This window comes from Malaclemys terrapin, chromosome 23, assembly GCF_027887155.1.
Source record: "Malaclemys terrapin pileata isolate rMalTer1 chromosome 23, rMalTer1.hap1, whole genome shotgun sequence".
Taxonomy (NCBI): Eukaryota; Metazoa; Chordata; order Testudines; family Emydidae; genus Malaclemys; species Malaclemys terrapin.
Genome location: NC_071527.1, coordinates 16,453,098 through 16,476,108, shown reverse-complemented (window position 1 = coordinate 16,476,108; position 23,011 = coordinate 16,453,098). Strand labels below are relative to the sequence as shown.

At 62.8% G+C, this 23,011-nt stretch overlaps 1 protein-coding gene across 1 annotated transcript; it reads right to left on the bottom strand.

The window, feature by feature from the left end:
- Nucleotides 1-11,783: 11,783 nt before the first annotated feature.
- On the bottom strand, nt 11,784-22,986 carry LOC128828156 (TLC domain-containing protein 4-like). The gene is made up of 7 exons (XM_054012564.1): nt 22,892-22,986; nt 18,586-18,756; nt 17,658-17,747; nt 16,542-16,600; nt 15,638-15,732; nt 14,885-14,958; nt 11,784-14,467 (listed from the first exon to the last, which is right to left on the bottom strand). Exons 2-7 carry the CDS (start codon nt 18,738-18,740, stop codon nt 14,161-14,163), a joined length of 780 nt encoding a protein of 259 aa, XP_053868539.1. The 5' UTR covers nt 18,741-18,756; nt 22,892-22,986; the 3' UTR covers nt 11,784-14,160.
- Between the last annotated feature and the right edge of the window lie 25 nt (nt 22,987-23,011).

The window sequence follows — 23,011 nt, the reverse complement described above, 5'->3', positions numbered from 1 at the left end:
CTGCAACTTTTTAAAAGTCTTTGCTCTCCGGCTCTTCCCCCTCCGCATGTCCGAGGGGGAGCCCTTCCCATTGGCCGGCCCGCCCGGCCAATCGCTGCCCGCTGGGGACCCTGATGTCAGCCTGTTGGTATTAAGAAGTGATGGAGTCATTTTTTCCACCTTGGGGGCAACTGGGGCGGACGCTGCAAATATTTCGAGAACGCTGCGATTTATCAAGGACGGACGGATTGCCAGAGGGCTGCAGCGTTACGCTCGCCCCGCTCCAGCTCTCCGCCACTTCCACACGCGTCTCTCCCCAGCCCTCTTCCTCCCCGCCACCTCCACAGCGCTCTCAGTCCTCTTGCCTCCTTAGGTTGTATTGGTCTCTCGCGCGGCAGCGTCTCAGGCCAAACCCCTCGGCCCTCCTCTTTCAGTGCACGCTGTGCCCCCCCTTTTCACAATTTGCAACCCAAAAGGAAAGTATAGGGGAAAACCTTTCCCGGAACCCCAACATTTTCCAAATGGAGCCGGTGGGGGTACGGTCCTTCCCGGCCAGTTCCTCTGGCCTTCTCGTCGGCTCTTGGTTTTGGACTCTCACTTTGCTTTGGCAGACGTTCCTCTGGATTTAAGATTTTCTTCCCCCATCAGGAATTTTTATAAACGATCCGAGTATGATTTCAAAACCCCGTCCGCTCCTTTCAAACAGCTGTGGAATAGATCAAACTCCAGATCCTCCCAGAGGCCACATGTGCAGATACCTCTCTGAGCAGAGAAGGGCATTGAAAATCCAGGCAGCCCCCAGTGGGATGAAGTTGGTTGCTAATTGTTAGTATGTATTAACTATTAATAATAATTAGGCTGCCTGGCTGGCACCTAAGCGGTTGTAGTTAACAGATGAACAGGTAGATGGGCATGAAGGAAGGATGAAGTCAATTTCCTGCTCTGACACAGACTTCCTGTAGGAGCTTGGGCAAGTCACTTAGCCGCTCTGTGCCTGAGTTTCCCCATTCGTGCTGGAATAATTGCCCTGCCTCACAGGGGCGCTGTGAGGAGAAATACGTTAAAGATTGTCAGGTGCCCAGTTACTACATAAGATCCTTTGGAAATGCCAGCCTAACGTAGAGCCCTGGCGTTTGATAAAATCATGTAGCGTTACTCCGGATTTACGCCAGCATCACTGAGATCAGAATCAATCCCTCTCACTCCCAGCTCCATCAGGGCTACCAACCCAAACGCGCCCTCATAAATATCAGATGATGTCGCAAAAAACAACCTGACAGCTGCGTCCGGCTGGGCCAAGTTCAAATCTGCTGATAAGATAGCGGGTAGGGGACCACACATGCACACGCAGACACACACACACGTGCTGCAGTACAGATCCATGCGCACACATGTGCTGTCTCTACAGATCCATGGACACACTCACACTCACACGTATTGTCTGTACCGATCCATGCATGCTCACACACACACACACACACACACACACACACGTGCTGTCCGTATAGATCCGTGCGCACGTGTGCACACATGTGCTGTCTGTACAGATCCATGGACACACACACAATCACACGTATTGTCTGTACCGATCCATGCATGCTCACACACACACACACACGTGCTGTCCGTACAGATCCGTGCGCACGTGTGCACACATGTGCTGTCTGTACAGATCCATGGACACACACACACTCACACGTATTGTCTGTACCGATCCATGCATGCTCACACACACACACACGTGCTGTCCGTACAGATCCGTGCGCACGTGTGCACACATGTGCTGTCTGTACAGATCCATGGACACACACACACTCACACGTATTGTCTGTACAGATCTATGCATGCCCTCTCTCTCTCTCACACACACACACACACACACACACGTGCTGTCAGTACAGATCCGTGCGCACGTGTGCACACATGTGCTGTCTGTACAGATCCGTGGACACACACACTCACACGTATTGTCTGTACAGATCTATGCATGCTCACACGCACACACACGTGCTGTCCATACAGATCCATGTGCATGCATGCACACAAACCCCCTCTCTCGCCCCCCGTTAATAGAGGTATAAATAAATACACTGGCAATAGAAGACCTGGACATTTGAGCCCCACCGTTTTGGTCCGGGACTATAGGCTCCTTTGGGACCTAAGCCAAACACTAGCTGCCTGAAGTTAGGAAAAAACTCCCCGCTATGACAAGCTAGTCCATTACTCTCTCGTGGCTCAGGCACTGGGCACCTGGGCGCTGTCCCCGGGTCTGGGAGGGGAGTGGGGTCTAGTGGTTAAAGCAGATGGGGCGCTGACTCACTCGCTAAGTGAACGATAAGTGTTTCAATGCAGTTCAGTGTAAATGTAAACATCTAGGAACAAAGCCCGTGGGTCGTACTTACAGGCTGGGGGGCTCCGTCCTGGGGTCAGTGACTCTGAGGAAGTTTTGGGGGGCGTGGCAGAGAATCAGCTGAACACCAGCTCCCAGCGTGACACTGAGGCCAAAAGGGCTAATGTGATCCTGGGCTGCACAAACAAGGGGATCTGGAGGAGGGGTGGAGAGGTGATTTCCGCTCTGGATCGGGCACTGGTGCGCCCGCCGTGGGGACCCTGTGGTTGGTTCTGGTGCCCACTGTCTGAGACGGATGGTGATAAATTGGAGAGGGGGCAGAGTAGAGCCGCGAGAATGATTAGAAAACCTGCCCGATAGTGAGAGACTCAAGGAGCTCCATTGATTTTGTGTGACAAAGAGAAAGCTCAGGGTCCCAGTCCCACTTGGTCCCAGTCTATATGTACCTTCGTGAGGAACAAATATTGAATAAGGGGCTCTCCAGTCTAGCAGAGAGGTCACACACAATCCAACAGCTGGGAGTTGAAGCTAGACAAATTCAGCCCGGGAACGAGGCCTTCGTTTTTAACAGGAACCGTTGGAACAACTTACCAGGGGCCGTGCTGGATTCTCCATTTGACACAATCTGCTGTGGGGCAGGTCTCTGGTGTGTTAGCCAGGAGGTCAGACTAGGTGGTCACCAGGGTCCCTTCTGGCTTTGGAATTGATGAGTCAGGACTCCTGGGTTCTGTTCCCAGCTCAGAGAGGAGCGGGGTCTAGTGAGTGGGGTGGTTGGGGGAGCTGGCAGTCAGGACTCCTGGGTTCTGTTCCCAGCTCTGTGAAGGAAGTGGTGTCTGGTGGTTAGAGCAGAGACTGCCAGTGCAGCCCCTGGCACGATGGAGCCTTGATCGGGGTTGCCATGTCTAAGTGGTACCTTTTGGAGACGGGAGACCAGTCTAGATGGGACATTGGTCTGATCTGGTTTGGCAGTTACCATCTTCAATGTCTCTGCCCCCGGCCTGGGAAATCTCTCCCACGGGTGGGCACGGGGAAGAGGTCGTTAGTGATTTTTACACTGAGCGTGTTTTAAAGGTGGGAAACGCCTGGAGCGTGAGGGTGGGGCTGGTAAATGGAGAGAAAGAAACATCCAATAAATCCTAGGAAATCCCAGCCACGGATCCCAAAGCACTTTGCAAAGAGCCTAAGGACCCAGCACCAGATGGGGCCTCCGAACTCAGCGACTCCACCCCACTGCTGTCCCAGGCAGCCCCAGCAAGATCCCAGTCATAAACTGAGCAGGCTCCATCCGAAAGCTAGTCAGGGTCTTTGCCCCCCACTCCTGCTTGGAGGCTGTTCCGGACCCTCGTTCCTCTGAGGGGTAGAAACCGTCTTCCCTCCCAGCCTCAGTTTACTCATGGGGTGGCAGCGTGGCCTAGTGGAGAGAGCGCCAGCTGGGGGCTCAGAGGATCTGGGTTCTATTCCTGGTGACCTTGGGCAAGGCACTTCCCGTGCCTCAGTTTCCCCATTTGTACCATGGGGGTGATGACACCACCCTGCTTTGAGATCTACAGATGAAAAGAGCCGGGGTCATTACTGCTGTCAGCCAGTGGCCGTTTCCTGCAGTTGGGAGTCTGTGCATGTTCCCCTTTAGATGCGAACGGACTGGGTCAGACCAAGGGTCCATCTAGCCCAGTCTCCTGTCTTCCGACAGTGGCCAGTGCCAGGTGCCCCCGAGGGAATGAACAGAACAGGGAATCATCTAGTGATCCCTCCCATCACCCAAACAGAGGCTAGGGACACCATGGGCAAGCACGTTCCATTTTTCAGACGGTTGCTCAGCGCGGCGCCAAACGAGACGTCTCTGAAGAACGTAATCATGGAAAGCGAAGTGCTCCTCAAACCCTAAAGTCACCTAAGCAACCCTGACGAACAAATCACCTTAACTCTGCCCTTTCTTGCTGCATTAGGCCACCATTTTCCAAGCTGGGGGCCTAGAGGTGAGGCTCCTAAGTCTGCATTTGGGCACCTAAATAAAAATGTCTAATGAGGAGCCTAAGTCTGCACTGAAGAGCCCCCGGGTCTGGCCATTTTGGCCTCAGTCTTTCTTTGGGAGAACGGAAAAGGTGATTTAGGTAGCATTGCACACAGAGAGCCAGCCAGTGGGGTCTAATGGATAGAGCAGAAAGGGGAGCTGGGAGTCAGGACTCCTGGGTTCTGTTCCCAGTTCTGGGAGGGGAATGGGGTCTGGTGGTTAGAGCAGGGGGCTGGGAGCCAGGACCCCTGGGTTCTACCCCTGCCTCTGGGAGGAGAGCATGGTCTAATGGTTAGACCCTCCTGCTTGGGGGGGTGTCTGACAAACCCGCTGGGCCCGGAGCAGGGTGCTGCGCTCTGTGGTGTTTCCCAGCCTCTCCGCCCCGCCGGTGTCGCTGCAGCCTGGGGGTGAGCTGCCCCCCTGCTTTCCCCACATGCTGGCTTTGCACCCGGGGCGGGGGAGTCAAAGGAAAGATGGAAAACTCCTCGTGGGTTTCGCTCCGGGCCATGTGGGAGCCACAGAAGGGAAGGAAGCTCTGCTGCCCAGAGGAAAGGGATCAAAACTGGTTCCACCCGTGGAGGCGGGACAGGGACGGAGGCGAGAGGGCCAGCCAGGGAGCGGGCCCCCTCCGGGGCAGGGCTGAGATCCGCTGGCGTGGGTGGGTGCCCCCACTCCGGGGTCATGTGGAAGATTGGATCTGCCTAGACGGATTGATCACGCAGGTTATCGACTCTCCCTGTCTTAGCCAGAGGCTGGAAGGGGTGGCTGCTTCCCTGGGATAGCGGGTGGCACTCGGATGGCCGGGAGGGGGATCAGTGGAAATGGGGGGGGGGCAGGGAGAATAACCCCCCCTCGGATTTCCCAAGCCTGGGCAGGTGCCCAGCTACCTCATCCTCCAGTCACTGGATCAGATGGCGCTGAGTCAGCTGGTGCCCGTGACTCACGGGACGGGGGCTCCCTGGGGCCCAGGTGCCAGGGCATGCGGCCAAGGGAACAAGCCCGAATTGGCCAGGAGGGAGAGGAGATGGCACACCCTGGCTGACCTCTGAGCAGTTCAGTCACCAGTAGCCGCTGGGATGGGGGCCAGTGACCCGGGCTCTGGCTAAGGGAGCGATAGCTCCTGACGTGGTGGATCCAATCTTCTGCAGGACCCCCAGAGTGGGGGCAACAGCCGGGACAGCCTCCACCCCCAAGCCAGTGTATGTCAGCCCTGCAGGGACCCCCTCCTCTTTTCAAGGGAGTCTGTGAGTCCGACCCAAGGCAGAGGCTCAACAAACTCATTTCATGCCAGGGATGGCCACGGGGCGGGGGCAGCGGGTTTTCAGTCCCTGAGGTTTCCCTTTGCGAGGGCTGAAGCCAAAGCGAAGGGGAGAAACCTGGGGTCTCTTTCCCCTCCTGCCCTGAGGTGGCCGGGCCAGAGCCTGGTGCCCGCACCCCTGGCAACGCAGCCTCGGCTGGGGGCTCTCCGAGGCAGGGCACGACTCATCCCGCTAGCCAGGTGTGCAGGGTCCTCTGGCTTCCAATCCCACCCACCGCCACTAAGCACTAGCCCCCGCTCCCCTCCCAGAGCTGGGGAGAAACCCAGGAGTCCTGGCGCCCAGCCCCCCTGCTCTGACCACTAGACCTCGCTGTCGTCCCAGAGCCAGGAATCGAGCCCAGTCCATGCTGCTCTAACCACTGGGCCCCACTGCCCTTGCACCGCTGGGAACAGACCCCAGCCCTGTCTCCCAGTGCCCTGCTCTCACCACTAGCTCCCACTCTCCTAAGAGCTCCGGAATCCTGCCCAGGTGCCCCCTGCTAGAGGCCGTACTGCCCAGATCCGAGGGCTCCTGTGTCTTTAAATCCCCCTGATGCTGCTAGAACCAAGCAGCCCCCCCAACCAGAGCCTGCTCAGCCCTCGGCCTCTGCTCACCACTTGCCTTATAAGTCCCGCATCCCTCCTGGTTGCTTCTCTACCCTCGCCCCGTCCCCTCGCTCCCCATAAATCTGGGAACAATCAAAGGCGCGCGGCAGCGCTCGGCAGGCAGTGCAGGTCGGGGGGGGGGAGTGCAGGCTGGGGGGGCAGTGCAGGCCCGGGGGGGGGGGCAGGCCTGCCGTTGCCAAACTGAAAACACTATTTTATAAACACCCCTGGCCGCAGCCAAGTCGGAGACGCTTTCAGGCTTTATATGGCTCGGTGGGAGCCGGGAAGGGCCGGGCGGGAGCTGGGGGCTCCCCAGCCAAGACAGAGGCGTTGGGGGGAGGCAGGTTTGATCCCCCGGAGCCAGACCCGGGAGTGTATTAACGCCTCCGGCAGCCTCCTGACTTGCCCGGCACGGCCAGGCCAGGCCAGTGTGCAGGCCGCGGCCCCTCCCCAACAGCACCCACGGGCCACGTTCCCGCCAAACCCAGCACCTATGGGCCATGTCCCCTCCCCAACAGCACCCACAGGCCACGTCCCGCCGAACCCAGCACCCACGGGCCACGTCCCCTCCCCAACAGCACCCACGGGCAACGTCCCCCAAACCCAGCACCCATGGGCCACGTCCCCAAATCCAGCACCCATGGGCCACATCCCCCAAACCCAGCACCCATGGGCCATGTCCCCCCAAACCCAGCACCCACGAGCCACATCCCCTCCCCAACTGCACCCATGGGCCATGTCCCCCCAAACTCAGCACCCACAGGCCACGTCCCCCCAAACCCAGCACCCATGGGCCATGTTCCCGCCAAACCCAGCACCTATGGGCCATGTCCCCTCCCCAACAGCACCCACGGGCCACGTCCCCCCAAACCCAGCACCCACGGGCCACGTTCCCGCCAAACCCAGCACCTATGGGCCATGTCCCCTCCCCAACGGCACCCACAGGCCACGTCCCCCCAGACCCAGCACCCATGGGCGATGTCCCCCAAACCCAGCACCCATGGGCCACGTCCCCTCCCCAACAGCACCCACGGGCGACATCCCGCCAAACCCAGCACCCACGGGCCATGTCCCCCCAAACCCAGCACCCACGGGCCACGTCCCCAAATCCAGCTCCCATGGGCCATGCCCCCCCAAACCCAGCACCCACGGGCCATGTTCCTGCCAAATCCAGCACCCGCGGGCCATGTCCCCTCCCCAACAGCACCCATGGGCCACATCCCCCCAAACCCAGCACCCACGGGCCACGTCCCCACCCCAACAGCACCCATTGGCCACGTCCCCCCAAACCCAGCACCCATGGGCCATGTCCCCTCCCCAACAGCACCCACAGGCCACATCCCCTCCCCAACAGCACCCATGGGTCACATTCCCGCCAAACCCAGCATCCACGGGCCATGTCCCCTCCCCAACAGCACCCACGGGCCATGTCCCCTCCCCAACTGCACCCATGGGCCATAGCCCCCCAAACGCAGCACCCACGGGCCACGTCCCCTCTCCAACAGCACCCATGGGCCACATCCCCCCAAACCCAGCACCCACGGGCCACGTCCCCTCCCCAACAGCACCCAGGGGCCACCTCCCCCCAAACCCAGCACCCACGGGCCATGTCCCCTCCCCAACAGCACCCACGGGACACATCCCCCCCCACAAAGCACCCTTGGGTCACGTGTCCCCTCCAAACAACAGCATCTGTAGGCCTCATATCCCCTCCAAACAAACACGTATGTGGCACCCCCCCCCAAACACAGCACCCACAGGCCATGCCCCCCCCCCCAATTCAGCACCTACCAGCCACATCCCCCTACCAAACAGCGCTTCTAGGCCATATCCCCTCCCCACACTGAGTGTATGAGCTCCGACCTCCCTACCCCAGCACATATGGACCATGTATCTGCCCCCACCATGTATAGGTCATGTCCCCCCTCAACACATAGCACAAATCGACCGTGTCCCCCCGTCCCTCACATGGCGTGTACAGGTCCTGTTCCCCCACAAACACAGTGTGTGCGGGCCATGTCCTCCCACCCCGGGGCCACGTCCTCCTCCCCAGCGTGTATCAGCCACGTGCCCCCCAGCGTGTACAGCCGTGGAGCAGCACACGTGCCGAGCCTTCGCTCGCGTTGGCCTGAAGCGACCCCAGAGTACAATGGACAGGCCCTGAGGTCCCTCTCCCAGGTGCCTGTGTGGGAGTCGTGGGCACGGCCGGGGGCTGAACCCAGGAGTTCTGGCTCTGTGATTTCCTAGCGCTTAAGGCCGTTACATCATGGCTCTGACCCCGCTGGGACCAGGCCCTAGTCAGGGATCCCCGGCTGGGACACAATCGGCTGCGTCCTGCCTAAGGGGGCGGGGAACGTAGCTGGAAGCCCCAGCGAGCAAACGGGGTCAGGCAGGGTCTGGAGGAGGGGGTGCAGGTGGCACTGGGGGTGTCACGGAGTATCGGGGGACTCAGGGCCCTGCACCCCCGGCTTCCTGCGATTCACCATGACTCTCAGCCAGCCAGTAAAGCAGAAGGTTTATTTGGATGACAGGAATACAGTCCAAGATAGGTCTTGCAGGCACAGACAACAGGGACCCCCTCAGTTAGGTCCATCTTGGGGTCCCCGGGCATCCCAGCCCAGCCCCCCTTGGGAGGTCAGAGCCATCTCTGCCCCCCAGCCCTCTCTCCCTGCCTGCTTCCAGCGCTCTCCTTTAGCGACCCCTCCCACAGCCTTTGTTCAGTTTCCCGGGCTAAGGAGTCGCCTCGCCTTCTACCCCTTCCTGGGTTCTCATGTTACACACTCAGGTATGCGCCCTCGGGCGCCCTCGGACAGATCCCCTCCTGCAATGCAGACTATCCCAGCACACTCCCCTGTCAGCATTCACAGACCACCGTGAGAACAGGCCCAGTTCGTCACAGCAGGGTCTGGAGGAGGGGGTGCAGGTGGCACTGGGGGCACAGGGCGGCAGGACGCGAGAGGCGCTGTGGGAGCTCTGGGTGAGCCTGCAGCGGGTGCTAGCCCATGAACTAGCCCAAAGCGACGGGTTAGACTGAGCGGTTGATGAGCCCGGCAGCGCGGCCTAGTGGATAGAGCCCTGGAGTGAAAGCTGGTTCTATCCCCGGCTCTGCCGCTGGTCGGGTGGGCGACCTGCGTAAGTCACCTCCCCGCTCGGTGCCTCGGTTTCCCCATCTGGGAAATGGGGATAAGGACGCCGCGCTGCTTTGAGCTCTGCTGGTGGAAGAGCTGAGAACTAGGCCCTGTGGCTCATTGTTCTCGGCGTCCTCGGGCGACTCCCCTTCCCCACGCCCCGGGAACGAGTTTATGATGATCTTTATATTGGGGCAGCGCTGAGCGGGCCCCGGGCTGGACTCGGGGCCCCTTGTGCCAGGTGCTGCCCCCAGTAGCTAATCACAGTCCTTGCCCGAAGTGTTTCCGAGCAAAGCGTCGGAGGCGAGAGGCAGGTGGGCACAGCAGGCACACGCGACACTCCGGGTCCTGGACTGGCGCGGAGACAGACTGAAGGGGGGGTAGGAAGGCACCGGTGAGGGGGAGATGCTGCCACGCTGCCTACGAGCCCCAGCTGGGGTGCCCGGTCCGGGCACCGGCTGCTCCAGGAGAAGGTGCGAGGAGGGAACTGTGTCCATGGGAGCTCACCCAGTCAGGTCAGGGGCCCGGGGAACCCAGGGGCCCAGAATCTGTTCCAGCAGGAATAACGCCCCGGTTAGAGGCCAGTGACTGTTGGGGGATCTGGTTTGGGGATCCCAGCTCCCTGGGGCCGGGAGCTCACCCTGAGGTGGGGAGGGCTGGGTGTGCTTCTGCACTGCCCCCTGCTGGTGTGCTGGGCTGTGAGATGGGGCAGGCCGGCTAGAGGTGTGTGGAGAGGAGACACCCCAGGGGCCCGATCCTGTGCCCCCCCAGCAGGCTGGCTCCCGCCAACCCAGCGCTGCCGGGCTGTGCGTGTGCACACGCGTGTGTCCAGGCCACAGCAGCCAGGGGGTTAAGGGCCCAGGCTGGCCCAGGCTGACTCAGCCCTGAGCTCACGGCCCAGGAGGCTCTGATGCCGGAGGGACCTGGCAGGCAGCTAATTTTTACTGATGACGTGAGGCTGGGCCGTGCGGTGGCTGAGTCAGGCCGGGTGCCATCGCCCCCCTCCCCGCCCCCAGGCCCCCTCTCGCCCACCCCCTCTCGCTCCCCAGCTCAGAATGCGCATTGCCATTTATAGCTGCCTAGTGTCTGGCCCCACGGCTCTGCCAACAGGGTGCCCCTGGGAATGGGGGGTCCTGCCAGGGGGCCGGGCAGCTGTACCAGGAACCCTGCTCCTCCACCAGCCCCATCGACTAACGCTCCAGACAGGCAGCTGGGGAGTGAAATCACCGGCCAGGAAGCCCCCCTGGGACTAGAGGGGAACCTTTGGGGCTGGCCCAGGCCCTGGGGGCAGGGGGTCTGGGCACCCAAGGGGCTATGCAGGCTCCTTTGGGCACCCACTGCTCAACAGTCTCTGCCCGGCAGCAGGGGAGGATGGCGCCAGCCGCGGCACGGAGGGACGGGTGCATGGGGAGAGGGCACTGGGGGTCCCTGGGAGGGAGCTCCGGGGGGTCCCTAGGGAGGAGGTGCTGGGGGACACCAGGGAGGGGGTGCGAGCTGTGGGGCCCGATGCGCTAGGTCATCTGGGTAGGATCAAGGAAGGGCAGACTGGCGGAGAGCAAGGCTACGTCAGAGGCAGGCACGAGACTCCTGGCAGCGATGGGCTAACCAGCCCCCAGGGGAAGATCCCCCGCCAGGCCCCTATTCTGGGTTTGCTCGCGTTGCCCTGGGGGCTCTCACTGTGCCCCGTCCCTCTCTGAAGCCGGCCTAGACTCCTGGCCTCACGGATCACGTGGCAAGGAGTCCCACCGGCCCCTTCCCGGGGCACTGACAGCTCCTTGGCCCACGTAGCTCACCCCACACGCACCATGGCCCCCCCACCCCAGGCTCGGCAGCACTGCCCAGGGCTGCCAGACCTAACACTTATTTCATCAGGGGTAGGGGGGCATTAGGGGCCTGCATCACCTGCCAGCGTAGCAACGCCCACCCCGGCTCCTGTCTGGGGAGCTGCTTCCCCCACCACATTCATCTGACTACAGCTTGCTGTGCAGCGAAACGGGGTCTGGGGGTTAGAGCAGGGGGCTGGGAGGCAGGACGCCTGGGTTCTATCCCCAGCTCCGGGAGGGGAGTGGGGTCTAGTGGTTAGAGCGGGGCTGGGAATAGGGATTCCGGGTTATTTTCCCAGCCGCAACACATTCACCCACCAGCCCAACATGTGCACAGCCTGACGCCCCCTCTCCTGGCCCCCAACACACACATTTCCCCACAACCTGCCCCCCCGTGCAGTCCATACAGCTTCACCCCCCCCGACACACGTCCATTCACACACACTCACCCCCTCCCGAGGTGGGCTCCACCTGTCATATTGAAATACTCTTTCAGCAAGGGGCTGCCCACCCCCCACTGCACCCACACATGCACAGGGCACCTCTCCCTGCCGGGAACCCCTGAGAAAGGGCTGCGGGACGGCCCAGCTTCATAAACTAAATCTTGTTTATTGTTCTTTTCCAACACCCCCCGCCAAGGCCCCCGCGCCGCTTAGCGATCACAATCCGGGGGGGGATGAGAGACGGGCCTGAGACGGGGGATCCGCCCCTCACGAGAACGGTGCCACGAGGCGGGAGAAGGACCTCGCCACGATGGCAAACCTGAGTCCCCGCAATTCATGTCACGTCCCTCCATCTGTCCCCTCCCCCTTTCTCCTGCCGGGCCCCCAGGGGCACCCCGAGGGGTGGCAATGGGAGCCTGGGGGCTGCTCTGCGGGGCGCGGGCCGACGGGGATGCAGGTGTTTGGGGCTGGGGGGGTACGAAATGCCAGGTTTGAGCTGGCACTGGGCAACGCGGTCGCCCCCCTCGACCTCCAGAGAACAGGCCGGAGAATCCCCCGGCATTGGCCCCGGGGAGGCGGGTTTGAGTTCAGGGCTGGGCTCCGGGGCGGAGGGCGAGGGGGGGACCAGCCCTAGGGGACGTGTGACAGGGGAAATGCTCCAGGCCAGCCCTGCACCTGGCAGCCCAGGGCGCCCGCTGTTACTAAGGGGCAATCGGCAGCCAGGCCCGGAGGGTCAGAGGGCGAGATGGGAACAATTCTGGCGTAACTTCATGGCCAGATCCTCAGCAGAGGCAAAGTGGTGTATTACTGACCAGTCCTACTGTCCTTAGAGACCATAACTAGGATTGGGCCCCCCTTTGTGCCAGGGGCTACCCAGACCCCAGCTGAGATATCGGGGACCCCCCATTGTGCTGGGGGCTGCCCAGACCCAGAATGAAATACAGTCCCTGCCCCAACAAGCTCACAATCTAAACAAAGGGTGAGAGGGGAAACTGAGGCACAGAATGGGCAGTGACTTGCGCAGAGTCACCCAGCTGGCCACCGGCAGAGCTGGGCACAGACCGCAGGTGTCATGAGTCCCAGCCCAGTGGCCTGTTCCCTGACACCCCCAATGCGGGTCCCGCCCCTCCCCTGACAGACAGACCCTGGAGGCAAACGTGGCCGGAGCCCAGCCTGGTTTGGGGGTGAGCCGGGCACTCGCCCCCCTGGCCCAGAGTGTGGGTGGGGGGGTTGGGGTTAATAAATTAGTATCGAGGGGGGAGGGTTAATTCCTCACTAGGGCAGAAATGTCAGTTATGAAACAAGGAACCGAGAAGGAGTTTGAAATTCTCCACTGGAAATCGTCCGAAAACCCCAATCTCGGCGCCGACCGGAGCAAGACCTGCTGCGGGAGGCTACTTCAGAGTGTCACTGGGAGCGTGGAAATGCCTAGAGGCCCAGGCTGAGATCAAGGGACGCTGTCCGGGCCTGGCCGAGATTAGGGACCCCGGCCGTGCTGGGAGCTGCCCAGGCTGAGATCGGGCCCCCCCCGGCCATTGCACAGATACAGAGTGAGGGACAGGCTTGCCCCGAAAAGCTCCCAGTCTGAAGAGAGAAGGCACAGATGAAGGGGCATTGTCCCCCTTTAACAGACAGGGAAACTGAGGCACAGAGGCAGGGACTAGAGCCCGGTTCTCTGGGGCCCCAGCCCAAGTGGGTAGGTTTAGCTGGGGGCTGACCTGTGGTAGCGACACCCCTGCTGGGACCCGGGTGCCTTCCTAGCTCCCCCCACCACACCAGGATTAGCCCCAGGGCGCTGCCCCGTCCTGTTGGGCAGGGGGCCAGGGCTTTATGGACGGGGGGTGCTATGGGCCAGGAGGCATCTGGGAGGGAGGGGCCAGGGTCAGACTGCAGGATCCTGGGGCACAGGGATGTCCTCAAAAGCTACGTATAACCCTTGGCCCTTGGGGGTTCAGTGCACGTGGGCCCCGCCCCCCTCAACTTTCCAGCCCGGTAGCGTGGGGCTCCTCCTGCTTTTTGCAGGAGTGGGAGGGGGTGCGGGGGCCTGGGGAAGCCGTTCAAGAGGCTGCAACGTGGCCCTACCATGGCTCCCTGCTCTGCCCCTGCCACATGGGACCTCCCACCCGGCAGGAGCCTCTGCGCCCCTTATGCATGGACATGCATGCCCCCCCCAAAACACCCCTAGCTGGGGGTTGGGCAGCCTTAGCCCTCTGTGAGGGGCACTGCCAGCCCCACGGATGGGCCCCCACCGAGCTCCCAGCCAGGGGCGTGGGCCAGTCCAGACGTCCCAAGTGTTCAATGCCAGTCTGTGATCTCCATGAATTTCCTAGGTGCCCGCAGGGCACGTGCCAGTCCAGATGCCCCTGGTGCTCAGTGGGGGCCAGTCCGGGTGCCTGGCGGCACGTGCCAGGCCAGGGTATTTCTGTTGCTGTGGGCTCTGATGGGAATTAGAGTGGATCTTCCGTCTCTGCCGGGAGCTTAGGGGCCCCCCGGCCATGTCCCCTGGGGAAGTCCAGCTCCTGCTTAGTCGCTGTGGCTGCAGGCCGCCTTGCGCTCCCGGGGCCGGCAGAAGGCCCGGTAGAAGCCCCGGACGATCTTGTACATCCAGACCAGGTTGAGGACCTCCAGGGCTAGGCTGGGCACGATCCAGGCCACCTGCACGGCGAGCCCCAGGCGGGCGTACTCGGGCGTGCCGTACCAGGCCAGCACGCGGGCATAGTAGCTGGGGATGACGGCGATGCGTACCAGGAAGAAGACCACGGTCATGGCCAGGCCGTTGGCCAAGACGAACCAGGAGGAGCGGGGCTGCCCCACGGTGTCAAAGAACCACCTGGGCCACGACAAAGGAGCGCGGTCACTTTAAACAGCCCCAGGCCCTGCCCCCTCCAGCTCCTGGCATCACATGATCACATCAGTGCTCTCATTAAGCCGGAGGGGTAACTGACGCTGCCTGAGTTTGCAGAGAGCCTGAGCCAATTGCCCAGCCCGGGTGGGGGGTGGAAGCTGCCCTTATGCAAGTCAAAGGGGTGTTAACTCCCAGCCCCACTGATCTAGGGTCACTGCCTGCCCTACCCTTCAGCCCGCCTCCCCACACCGTCTGCATCCCAGCATCCTCTGGGGTAGCGGCACCATCCCCATCCCCCAGCGCCTCGGGAAAATTTGAATCCGTGTCCCACTGGGATGCTCAGGCACCTTAGAGCCCCCCAGCTCCAGCCCCTGCCCAGCTCCCCCCCAGCCCCCGACTCACCGCAGGTTGACGAATGGGGTGGAGAGCTCGGACAGGAGGCGGAAGTTGGCGAAATAGGGCAGCACCCCTCGGCTCTGGGGGAGAGAGAGGCCGTTAATCCCCTGCCCCAAGGGGCTCACGGGTGGGGACATCCCCCCCCCACAGAGGGAAGGGGACGGATCCTCCACCCCAGGCCTGCTCGGGGACCACTCCAGAGACGGCGGGTGGGGGGGGCCTGAGCTGGGCCCCAGCAGGAAGAAAGGGAGGAAAAGAGCATAGCGGGGTGGGGGTGTCGCTGGACTAACAGACCCCAAGGCAGAGTCACTTCCCTGAGGACCAAGACACATGAGCAGAGTTCACCCCTCCCCCCAGCAGCTCTGCCGGTGCCCCCCACTCCCGACCCGCAGCCCCCTGCTAGCCCAGCCCTGGACTCCCCCTCCCAGCTCTGCCGGTGCCCCTCACTCCCGCCCCGCAGCCCCTGCTAGCCCAGCCCTGGACTCCCCCTCCCAGCTCTGCCGGTGCCCCTCACTCCCGACCCGCAGCCCCCTGATGTGACTTGAAACGGGGGTGGGGAGTGGATGCTAGCTGGGTTTTAAGGGGGGGATTGAAGCTGAATTTGGAGCCTGGCTGGAGCCAGCCGCTGCCCTCGGCGCGGGGGCAAAGGAAGAAGCTGGGGGGGGGCGTGCAGAGGGAGCACAGAGGGAGCAGAGATCTGGGGGGCAGGGACCGGGGAGGGAGCCTGTCCCAGCGCGCCCGGCCGGGCCCGGCACTGACCAGCACGTAGCCGTAGGCGTACAGCGCCACCAAGTGGTGGCAAACGAACAGGGAGTCGCCCAGCGTCTTCCAGTAGCGCAGAAGCAGCAGCAAATCTGGAATTGGAACACAGAGCGCGGGGGTTGAATGGGGGGAGGGGGCACGGGGGGGGTCAGTGTGCTGGGGGGCACGGGGGGGGGGGCGCTGGGTCAGGCTGAGCAATGGGGACATGCACAAACACACACACAGCCCCCCCCCCACTCTCCCCACAGCCCCCCTCCCGCACGCCGGGCACCTCCCGCCCCATCCCTCGGAGCGGGGCCCATAGCCGGTGGGCGTCCCCTGGCTGGAGTCAGCCCTTCGGGGCCCTACAAACCATTCGCTGCCTGGGAGACCCTCCCCCTGGGCCGGGCACCTGGATTTCTCCTGGAGCTTCCATCTATCCCTTAGACCCTCAGCTTTGGGGGGGGCACAAATAGCTCCCACTCGGGTGGGGTTTCAGGGTCCCCCTGATTGCCCAGCCGCCCCATTGCAGCTCCCTGCTTCAGCCCCTAAACCTGTCCCTGCTGGGCAGCCCCCCAGGCCCGTGGCCCCAGCAGTTGGCGGCTCCGTTTACTCTAGAAGGAAATAGGGGGAGCAGACAGCAAATGTGAAAAATCGGGATGGGGGTGGGGGGGAATAGGAGCCTATATAAGAAAAAGACCCCAAAATCGGGACTGTTCCTTTAAAATTAGGACATCTGGTCACCCTAGAAGGAAAAAGCCACCCAGATTGTAAGACGTTTCCCCGTTTTTTTAGGTTTTTAGATAATTTTGTGTCTGAAATCCCCAGTTTTGGGCTCCCCCCAGGTCAGGGAGGCCAAGGAGCTGGGGGTTGCAGTCCCCAGGCCGGCCAGCAGGGGCAGCACAGTGCCCCCAGCATTTACCGTAGAGCAGGTAGCCGCAGGTGATGGCCACGTTGAGTTTCACCAGGTAAGGGTCCCCCCTGGAAGCACAAGGAGTCAGGGGATGAGGGGCTGGCATGGGATGGGGTGGGGGGGGTTAGTATTGGGGGGGAGGGTGATCACAGGGCCAGCTCCCCCCTTCAGACGCTCAGTCCCCCCCAGACCCTGGGCCCCAGATCCTCCTCGCATGCAACCCCCATGCCCGGGCACCATGCCAGCCCCCGGGCTCCGCTCCCCAATGCAAGGGGTTGTGCCCAGCCGCACCGCGCAGCCCCCTCTGCCCAGCCGATGCCAGCTGCACGGGTGGCCCTGGCTCCTGGCAGCCGGGGAACAAGGGGGCCATTCTTCCCAGGCACAAAACAGCCTTTTATCACCTCTGCCACCATGTGACCTCGGGCCCACGGGACCCCCCGCTCACCCCCCCCACGGCCCAGGGCTGGCACCTTCCAACCAGCTGTGAGAGACAGGGCTTGGGAAAGGGACCAGGGCAAATCTGCCCCCCCCCCCAATTCCGAGCAAGGGGTGCAGCCAGCTACAGAATTGTGTGTGGCGGGGGGGAGAAGCCCAAGGCTGGGAGTGCAGGGGGCTGTGGGTTGGGAGTGAGGGGCACTGGGGGAGCTGTGGGGTGGGGAGCAGGAGGCACCGGGGGAGCTGTGGGGCGGGGAGCAGGGGGCTGCAGGTCGGGGGTGAGGGGCACTGGGGGAGCTGTGGGGTGGGGAGCAGGGGGCATCAGGGAGCTGTGGGGTGGGGAGCAGGGGGCTGTGGGTCGGGAGTGAGAGGCACTGGGGGAGCTGTGGGGTGGGGAGCAGGGGGCATCAGGGAGCTGTGGGGTGGGGAGCAGGGGGCTGTGGGTCGGGAGTGAGAGGCACTGGGGAGCTGTGGGGTGGGGAGCAGCGGGCTGTGGGTCGGGAGTGTGGGGCACCGGGGAAGCTGTGGGGCGGGGAGCAGGGGACTGCGAGTCGGGACTGAGGGGCACTGGGGGGAGCTGTGGGGGGGGGAGCAGGGGGCTGTGGGTCAGGACTGAGGGGCACCGGGGGAGCTGTGGGGTGGGGAGCAGGGGGCTGTGGGTCGGGAGTGTGGGGCACCGGGGGAGCTCACCAGATGGGGTTGGCGTTAATGGCTCCATCGAAGAAGAGGATGTAGAGGCAGAAGAGGCCGACGATGAGCGCGTGCAGAGTGGAGACACACCTGAGGGGGACATGCAGAGGGGTCAGCCTCCCCCGGGGGGATCACACACACCTCAGCCCCCCCCCATGGATCACACACGGCTCAGCCCCCCCATGCCCTCCCCTGGGATCACAGATGGCTCAGCCCCCCCGGCATGGCCCTCCCGGGGATCACACACTGCTCAGCCCCCCCATACCCTCCCCCCGGGATCACACATGGCTCAGCCCGCCCTCCCCCCCATCACACACAGCTCAGCCCCAGCACCTCCCCATGTCCCTCTGGCCCCACCACGGTGCTCCGAGTGCCCAGCCCCCGTGTCAGACAATGGCTCCTTTCAGCCCATCAGATGCCTCACGCGCCAGGATGTTCTCAGGCTAAGCTCACCAGGAACGTCCGGACGGCTCCCGCTGGGGGCTGGACCTAGTGGTTAGATGTTGGGGGGGCTGGGAGCCAGGACTCCTGGGTTCTCTCCCTGGCTCTGGGAGGGGAGTGGGGTCTAGTGGTTAGAGCAGGGGGGCTGGTAGCCAGGACTCCTGGGTTCTCTCCCTGGCTCTGGGAGGGGAGTGGGGTTTAGTGGTTAGAGCAGGGGGCTGGGAGCCAGGACTCCTGGGTTCTCTCCCTGGCTCTGGGAGGGGAGCGGGGTCTAGTGGTTAGTGCACCGGGAGCCAGGACTCCTGGGTTCTCTCCCTGGCTCTGGGAGGGGAGCGGGGTCTAGTGGTTAGTGCACCGGGAGCCAGGACTCCTGGGTTCTCTCCCTGGCTCTGGGAGGGGAGTGGGGTCTAGTGGTTAGAGCAGGGGGCTGGGAGCCAGGACTCCTGGGTTCTGTCCTGCTCCCCTCAGGCCCCGAGGACTGCGGTACCTGGAGTTCCACTCGCACTTTTTGACAGCGTTCAGGCTGCAGTAGTGGCGACTGAGCGCCAGCGAGAGCTGGGGGCTGACGGCCGAGAAGAAGAACTGGAAGGCCACGAAGCTGCCGGCCACGATGCAGTAACCCATCCGCGTGGACTCCTCCATGGCCGCTCAGTGGCACCTGTGAAATGAGCGTGCGGTGTGAGTGTGGGGCCCCACAGGGATGGGATCTGGAGCCTTCTGGTCACGAAGCACCAGCCCAAGGCCGGTGAGAGCGGATTCGGGCCCCGGTGAAAATTTTTTTTCAGGCCCCCCAGCAAGGACAGACCACCAGGCCCCGGTAATTTGTACCAGCTTCCCTCCACTCTCGTCAGCCTGCACCAGCCCCCAAATCTGAGCGGAAGGAGAATCGCCATTGGCTGATAGCACTATAGGGAATATGACACACAGCAGAGCTGTTCTTGTTCCATCCAGCAAAGGGCAGTGGTACACACACACCCTGCCAGATCTCTGTGGAGTGGTGATAAGTCTGTGTCACAGAGGGGAGAGTACTTAGGAATTTAATTCTCTGTGGGTTCCCCCCCCCCTTCTCTGCATTGGAAGCATCGCAGCGATGCCCAGCCCTGTGCCCTTCCCCCACCACAGGCCCTTGCTGCCATGTGGTGCTGCCCCCCACTCTGAGTCAGGGGATTTTGCTGGGGCTCTCAGTGGCTGTCGCCCAGCAGGCCAAGGCCAGTGGGGTAGGGGGAGCACCAGCAGCCCCCCAGGATATGCCCCGCTCTCTGGAGGCGAGATAGGGATCTGGCCCCCCGGAGCTGGGGATAGAACCCATGGGGAGAGAGGCCTGATGGTGAGGACCTGCCAAAAGGGAGGGAGCATTATTGAATGATAAGGGGGCAGGAGCCAGGACTCCTGGGTTCCAGACCCAGCCCTGGGAGGGGAGTGGGGTCTAGTGATTAGAGCAGGGGGCTGGGAGCCAGGACTCCTGGGTTCCAGCCCCAGCCCTGGGAGGGGAGTGGGGTCCAGTGGTTAGAGCAGGGGCTGGGAGCCAGGTCTCCTGGGCTTTAGCCCCAGCTCTGGGAGGGGAGTGGGGTCTAGTGGTTAGAGCAGGGGGCTGGAAGCCAGGACTCCTGGGTTCTAGCCCCAGCCCTGGGAGGGGAGTGGGGTCTAGTGGTTAGAGCAGGGGGCTGGAAGCCAGGACTCCTGGGTTCTAGCCCCAGCCCTGGGAGGGGAGTGGGGTCTAGTGGTTAGAGCAGGGGGCTGGAAGCCAGGACTCCTGGGTTCTAGCCCCAGCCCTGGGAGGGGAGTGGGGTCTAGTGGTTAGAGCAGGGGGCTGGAAGCCAGGACTCCTGGGTTCTAGCCCCAGCCCTGGGAGGGGAGCAGGATCATTTCGGTTTGTGAGCAAGAGGTGGGATCCTCCCAGAGGCTAGAGCTGTAAACCAACCCCTGGATCTGGCAGGCGCTGAGCTCCTTGTCCAGAGGAGCTCTGCTGACTGTAATTAAGGGTTTGCTTAACGAGCCTCCTGTAAACTAACCTCTGCACTTCGATCAATATGTGCTCGAGACGTGTCCTGCTGCAACCCTGAATGGGGCTCTGGGGTGGGGGAGGGGATTCAGGGCAGGTGACCCGGGGGGCCGGGGGGCGGTTCGGGGCAGGTGGGGCTGTGGGTCGGGAGTGAGGGGCACCAGCAGAGCAGTGGTGCAATGGCAGACAATAGGAAATAGAGGCTTTTTGCTCTGGGCCCGGGGGAGCCGTTCCCGTGGGGCAGGGCCCAGCATTCCCAGATGGAGCTGAACCCACCCAGAGCTGAGCGGGATCTGGGTGGCCCTGAGCGGAGACCCAGGTGGGGGTGATCCCGGGAGCCTGGCAGCGGGCGTGTGTGCTGGGAGGGCAGGCAGTGCCATGGGGCCCACGGATTGAATGCCGGCTCCCTATGTGTGGGGAAGAAAAGGGGCGAGGTTCCAAGAGGGGCTGGAGCCGGCCCTCCTCCTCCAGACCAGATACCACGGTGACAGGCACCATGTAGGTACGACGGCTTAGAGCTGAGCGCACTGCCCGCCATGCCCATCAGCATCATCTCATTGTTCCCTGCCCTCCCCCTCCCCCGCCAGCTGCCCCCACCCCTGTCTGACGTTTTGGCCCCGATCCCGCCAACGCTGCACGCGCTTCAACTCACTGCCATGCGCAGGCCCCTGTAGGCCAGGCAGCGAAGCAGAGCGCGTGCAACAGCGTTGGCGGGCCTGGAAGGTGTTTGGGGCAGGGATGGTGTCTTTGGTCTGTGTTTGTGCAGCGCCTGGCACAACAGGGTCCTGGGCCATGGCTGGGGCGCCTAGGCATGACCGTAATACACCTAATAAATAATGTACAGCACCTGGCACCATGGGGTCCTGGGCCATGCTCCTAAGCCCAGCAGTAGCACTCCCTGCAGCTGCGATTGCGCCGGCTCCAGCCCCGACTCTGCCGCTGACCTGCGGTTCAACCCCTAGGCCTGACTGCCCGTGCCCTGGTCCATGAGGAACAGTTGCACTCGCAGTCCCAGTGGTGTGGGAAGCCGGTGGCTGTGGCTGTGGGCTGAGGCTAACCGTGGGATCCCCATGGCCGGAGGGTTTTCACAACAGGCGGGATGAACAGCAGGCAGCGATGGGATGGGTTTATCCGGTCCCACTTCAGTGCGGAGGGGCTGGCGCACGGTCCCCGCCCCACTGACAGGCCTGAGAGTGGGTACTGAGTGTCTGGATGCGGTGACCGGAACTGGCTCTCAAGTTCAATCGAGATGCCACCTCCCGCTTTCGCTGCCAAGGCAAACGGATCAGGGCCAGAGAACAAAGCCGATTGCAGCTCAGAGCCAGGCCAGGTCACCGCGGGACAGAGCAGCCACGTTGTGCCAGGCCTCAGTGCCAGCTCCCTGTGTTCATGTGCTGCGCTGGTGCAAAGGGGGGGGAGGGCGCTCACACAGACTGATCATGTGGTTTAGCTCAAAAAGTGGAATTAATGGGGGGGGGGGAATAGGGTAATGCCACAGTCCACCTAAGTGGTTAGAGCGGGGGGGTCAGGACTCCTGGGTTCTAGCCCCAGCTCTGGAGGGGAGTGGGGGCTAGTGGTTAGAGTGGGCGGGAGTCAGGACTCCTGGGTTCTATCCCAGCCCTGGGAGGGGAGTGGTGGATAGAGCAGAGGGGAGTCAGGACTCCTGGGTTCTCTCCCAGCCCTGGGAGGGGAGTGTGGGTTACAGGTTAGCACGGTCTGGAGCATGGGAGGGTTTTCGGGGAACTTGGCAACCTCCAGGGAAGCACCAGAGGTGCCTGGCTCACAGGGCGGGGGAGACGCTCCCATTCAGTAATTAAAGGTTGCAAAGCACCAACGCTAGGGGACTGGAACATACAGCTAAATAATCCAGTTCCTGCCACCTCCTCCTGGCTGTGCCGGGCCCAGCCCCCTCCACGGGGTTAATTATTATCATTCATTTTGGCAGGTCAATAAGCAAATTGGGCAAGTAACAAAGTGGCAAAACTTGCAGACAATCTCCCCCCTCCCCGTGTCCTCCCCCCAGCCACTAACCCTGTCTGGGGCCAAAAGCCATCCCGGTGTAATGCCCCCTTAGCAGTGGGGTCGGCCCGGTGCATTCTGCACGCCCAGGATGGAAGCACTGGCTGTGGGCCAGCTCAGGGATGAGTGACAGGAGCCCTGATTTCATGGGGGACTCCCCCGAGTCTCCCCAAATGCACTCTGCCCGGCCCCTCATGGCTCCCCCTCTTCCCACAGCATTGGCTCCCTGGCTCCTTCCCCCAGGCAAGCTGGGAGACCCTGGAAGGGAGCAGGATCTACTGGTTAGTGTGTGGGGGGGGGGGTGCGGGGGAGGGGGGGAGCAGGGACTGGGAGTCAGGACTCCTGGGGTTCTATTCCCTGAACCCATAGCTGCCCCCCAACTCCCCCTCCCAGGGCACAGCCCCCCCATGGATCCGGCTCCCCTCACTCGCCCACATGGATCAGGCTTCTTCCCCCACTCACCCCCCAGGACACAGCCCCCCATGGATCCGGCTCCCCCCACTCGCCCCCCAGGGCACAGCTCCCCATGGATCCAGCTCTCCCCACTCACCCCCCAGGACACAGCCCCCCATGGATCCAGCTCTCCCCACTCGCCTCCCAGGACACAGCCCCCCATGGATCCAGCTCTCCCCACTCGCCCCCCAGGGCACAGCCCCCCATGGATCCGGCTCTCCCCACTCGCCCCCCAGGGCACAGCTCCCCATGGATCCATCTCTCCCCACTCGCCCCCCATGGATCCGGCTCCCCCGCGTGGCTCGCCCGATCCACCCACCTGGGAGGCTCCTGCCCCCGGGCGTGGGGAGCCGGGTGCTCGGAGCCCAGGGGCTCCCGCGGCCACCCAGGCGGAGGTTCCGCGGAGCTGCCACATCCCAGCCCCACGCCCCGCTCCTGG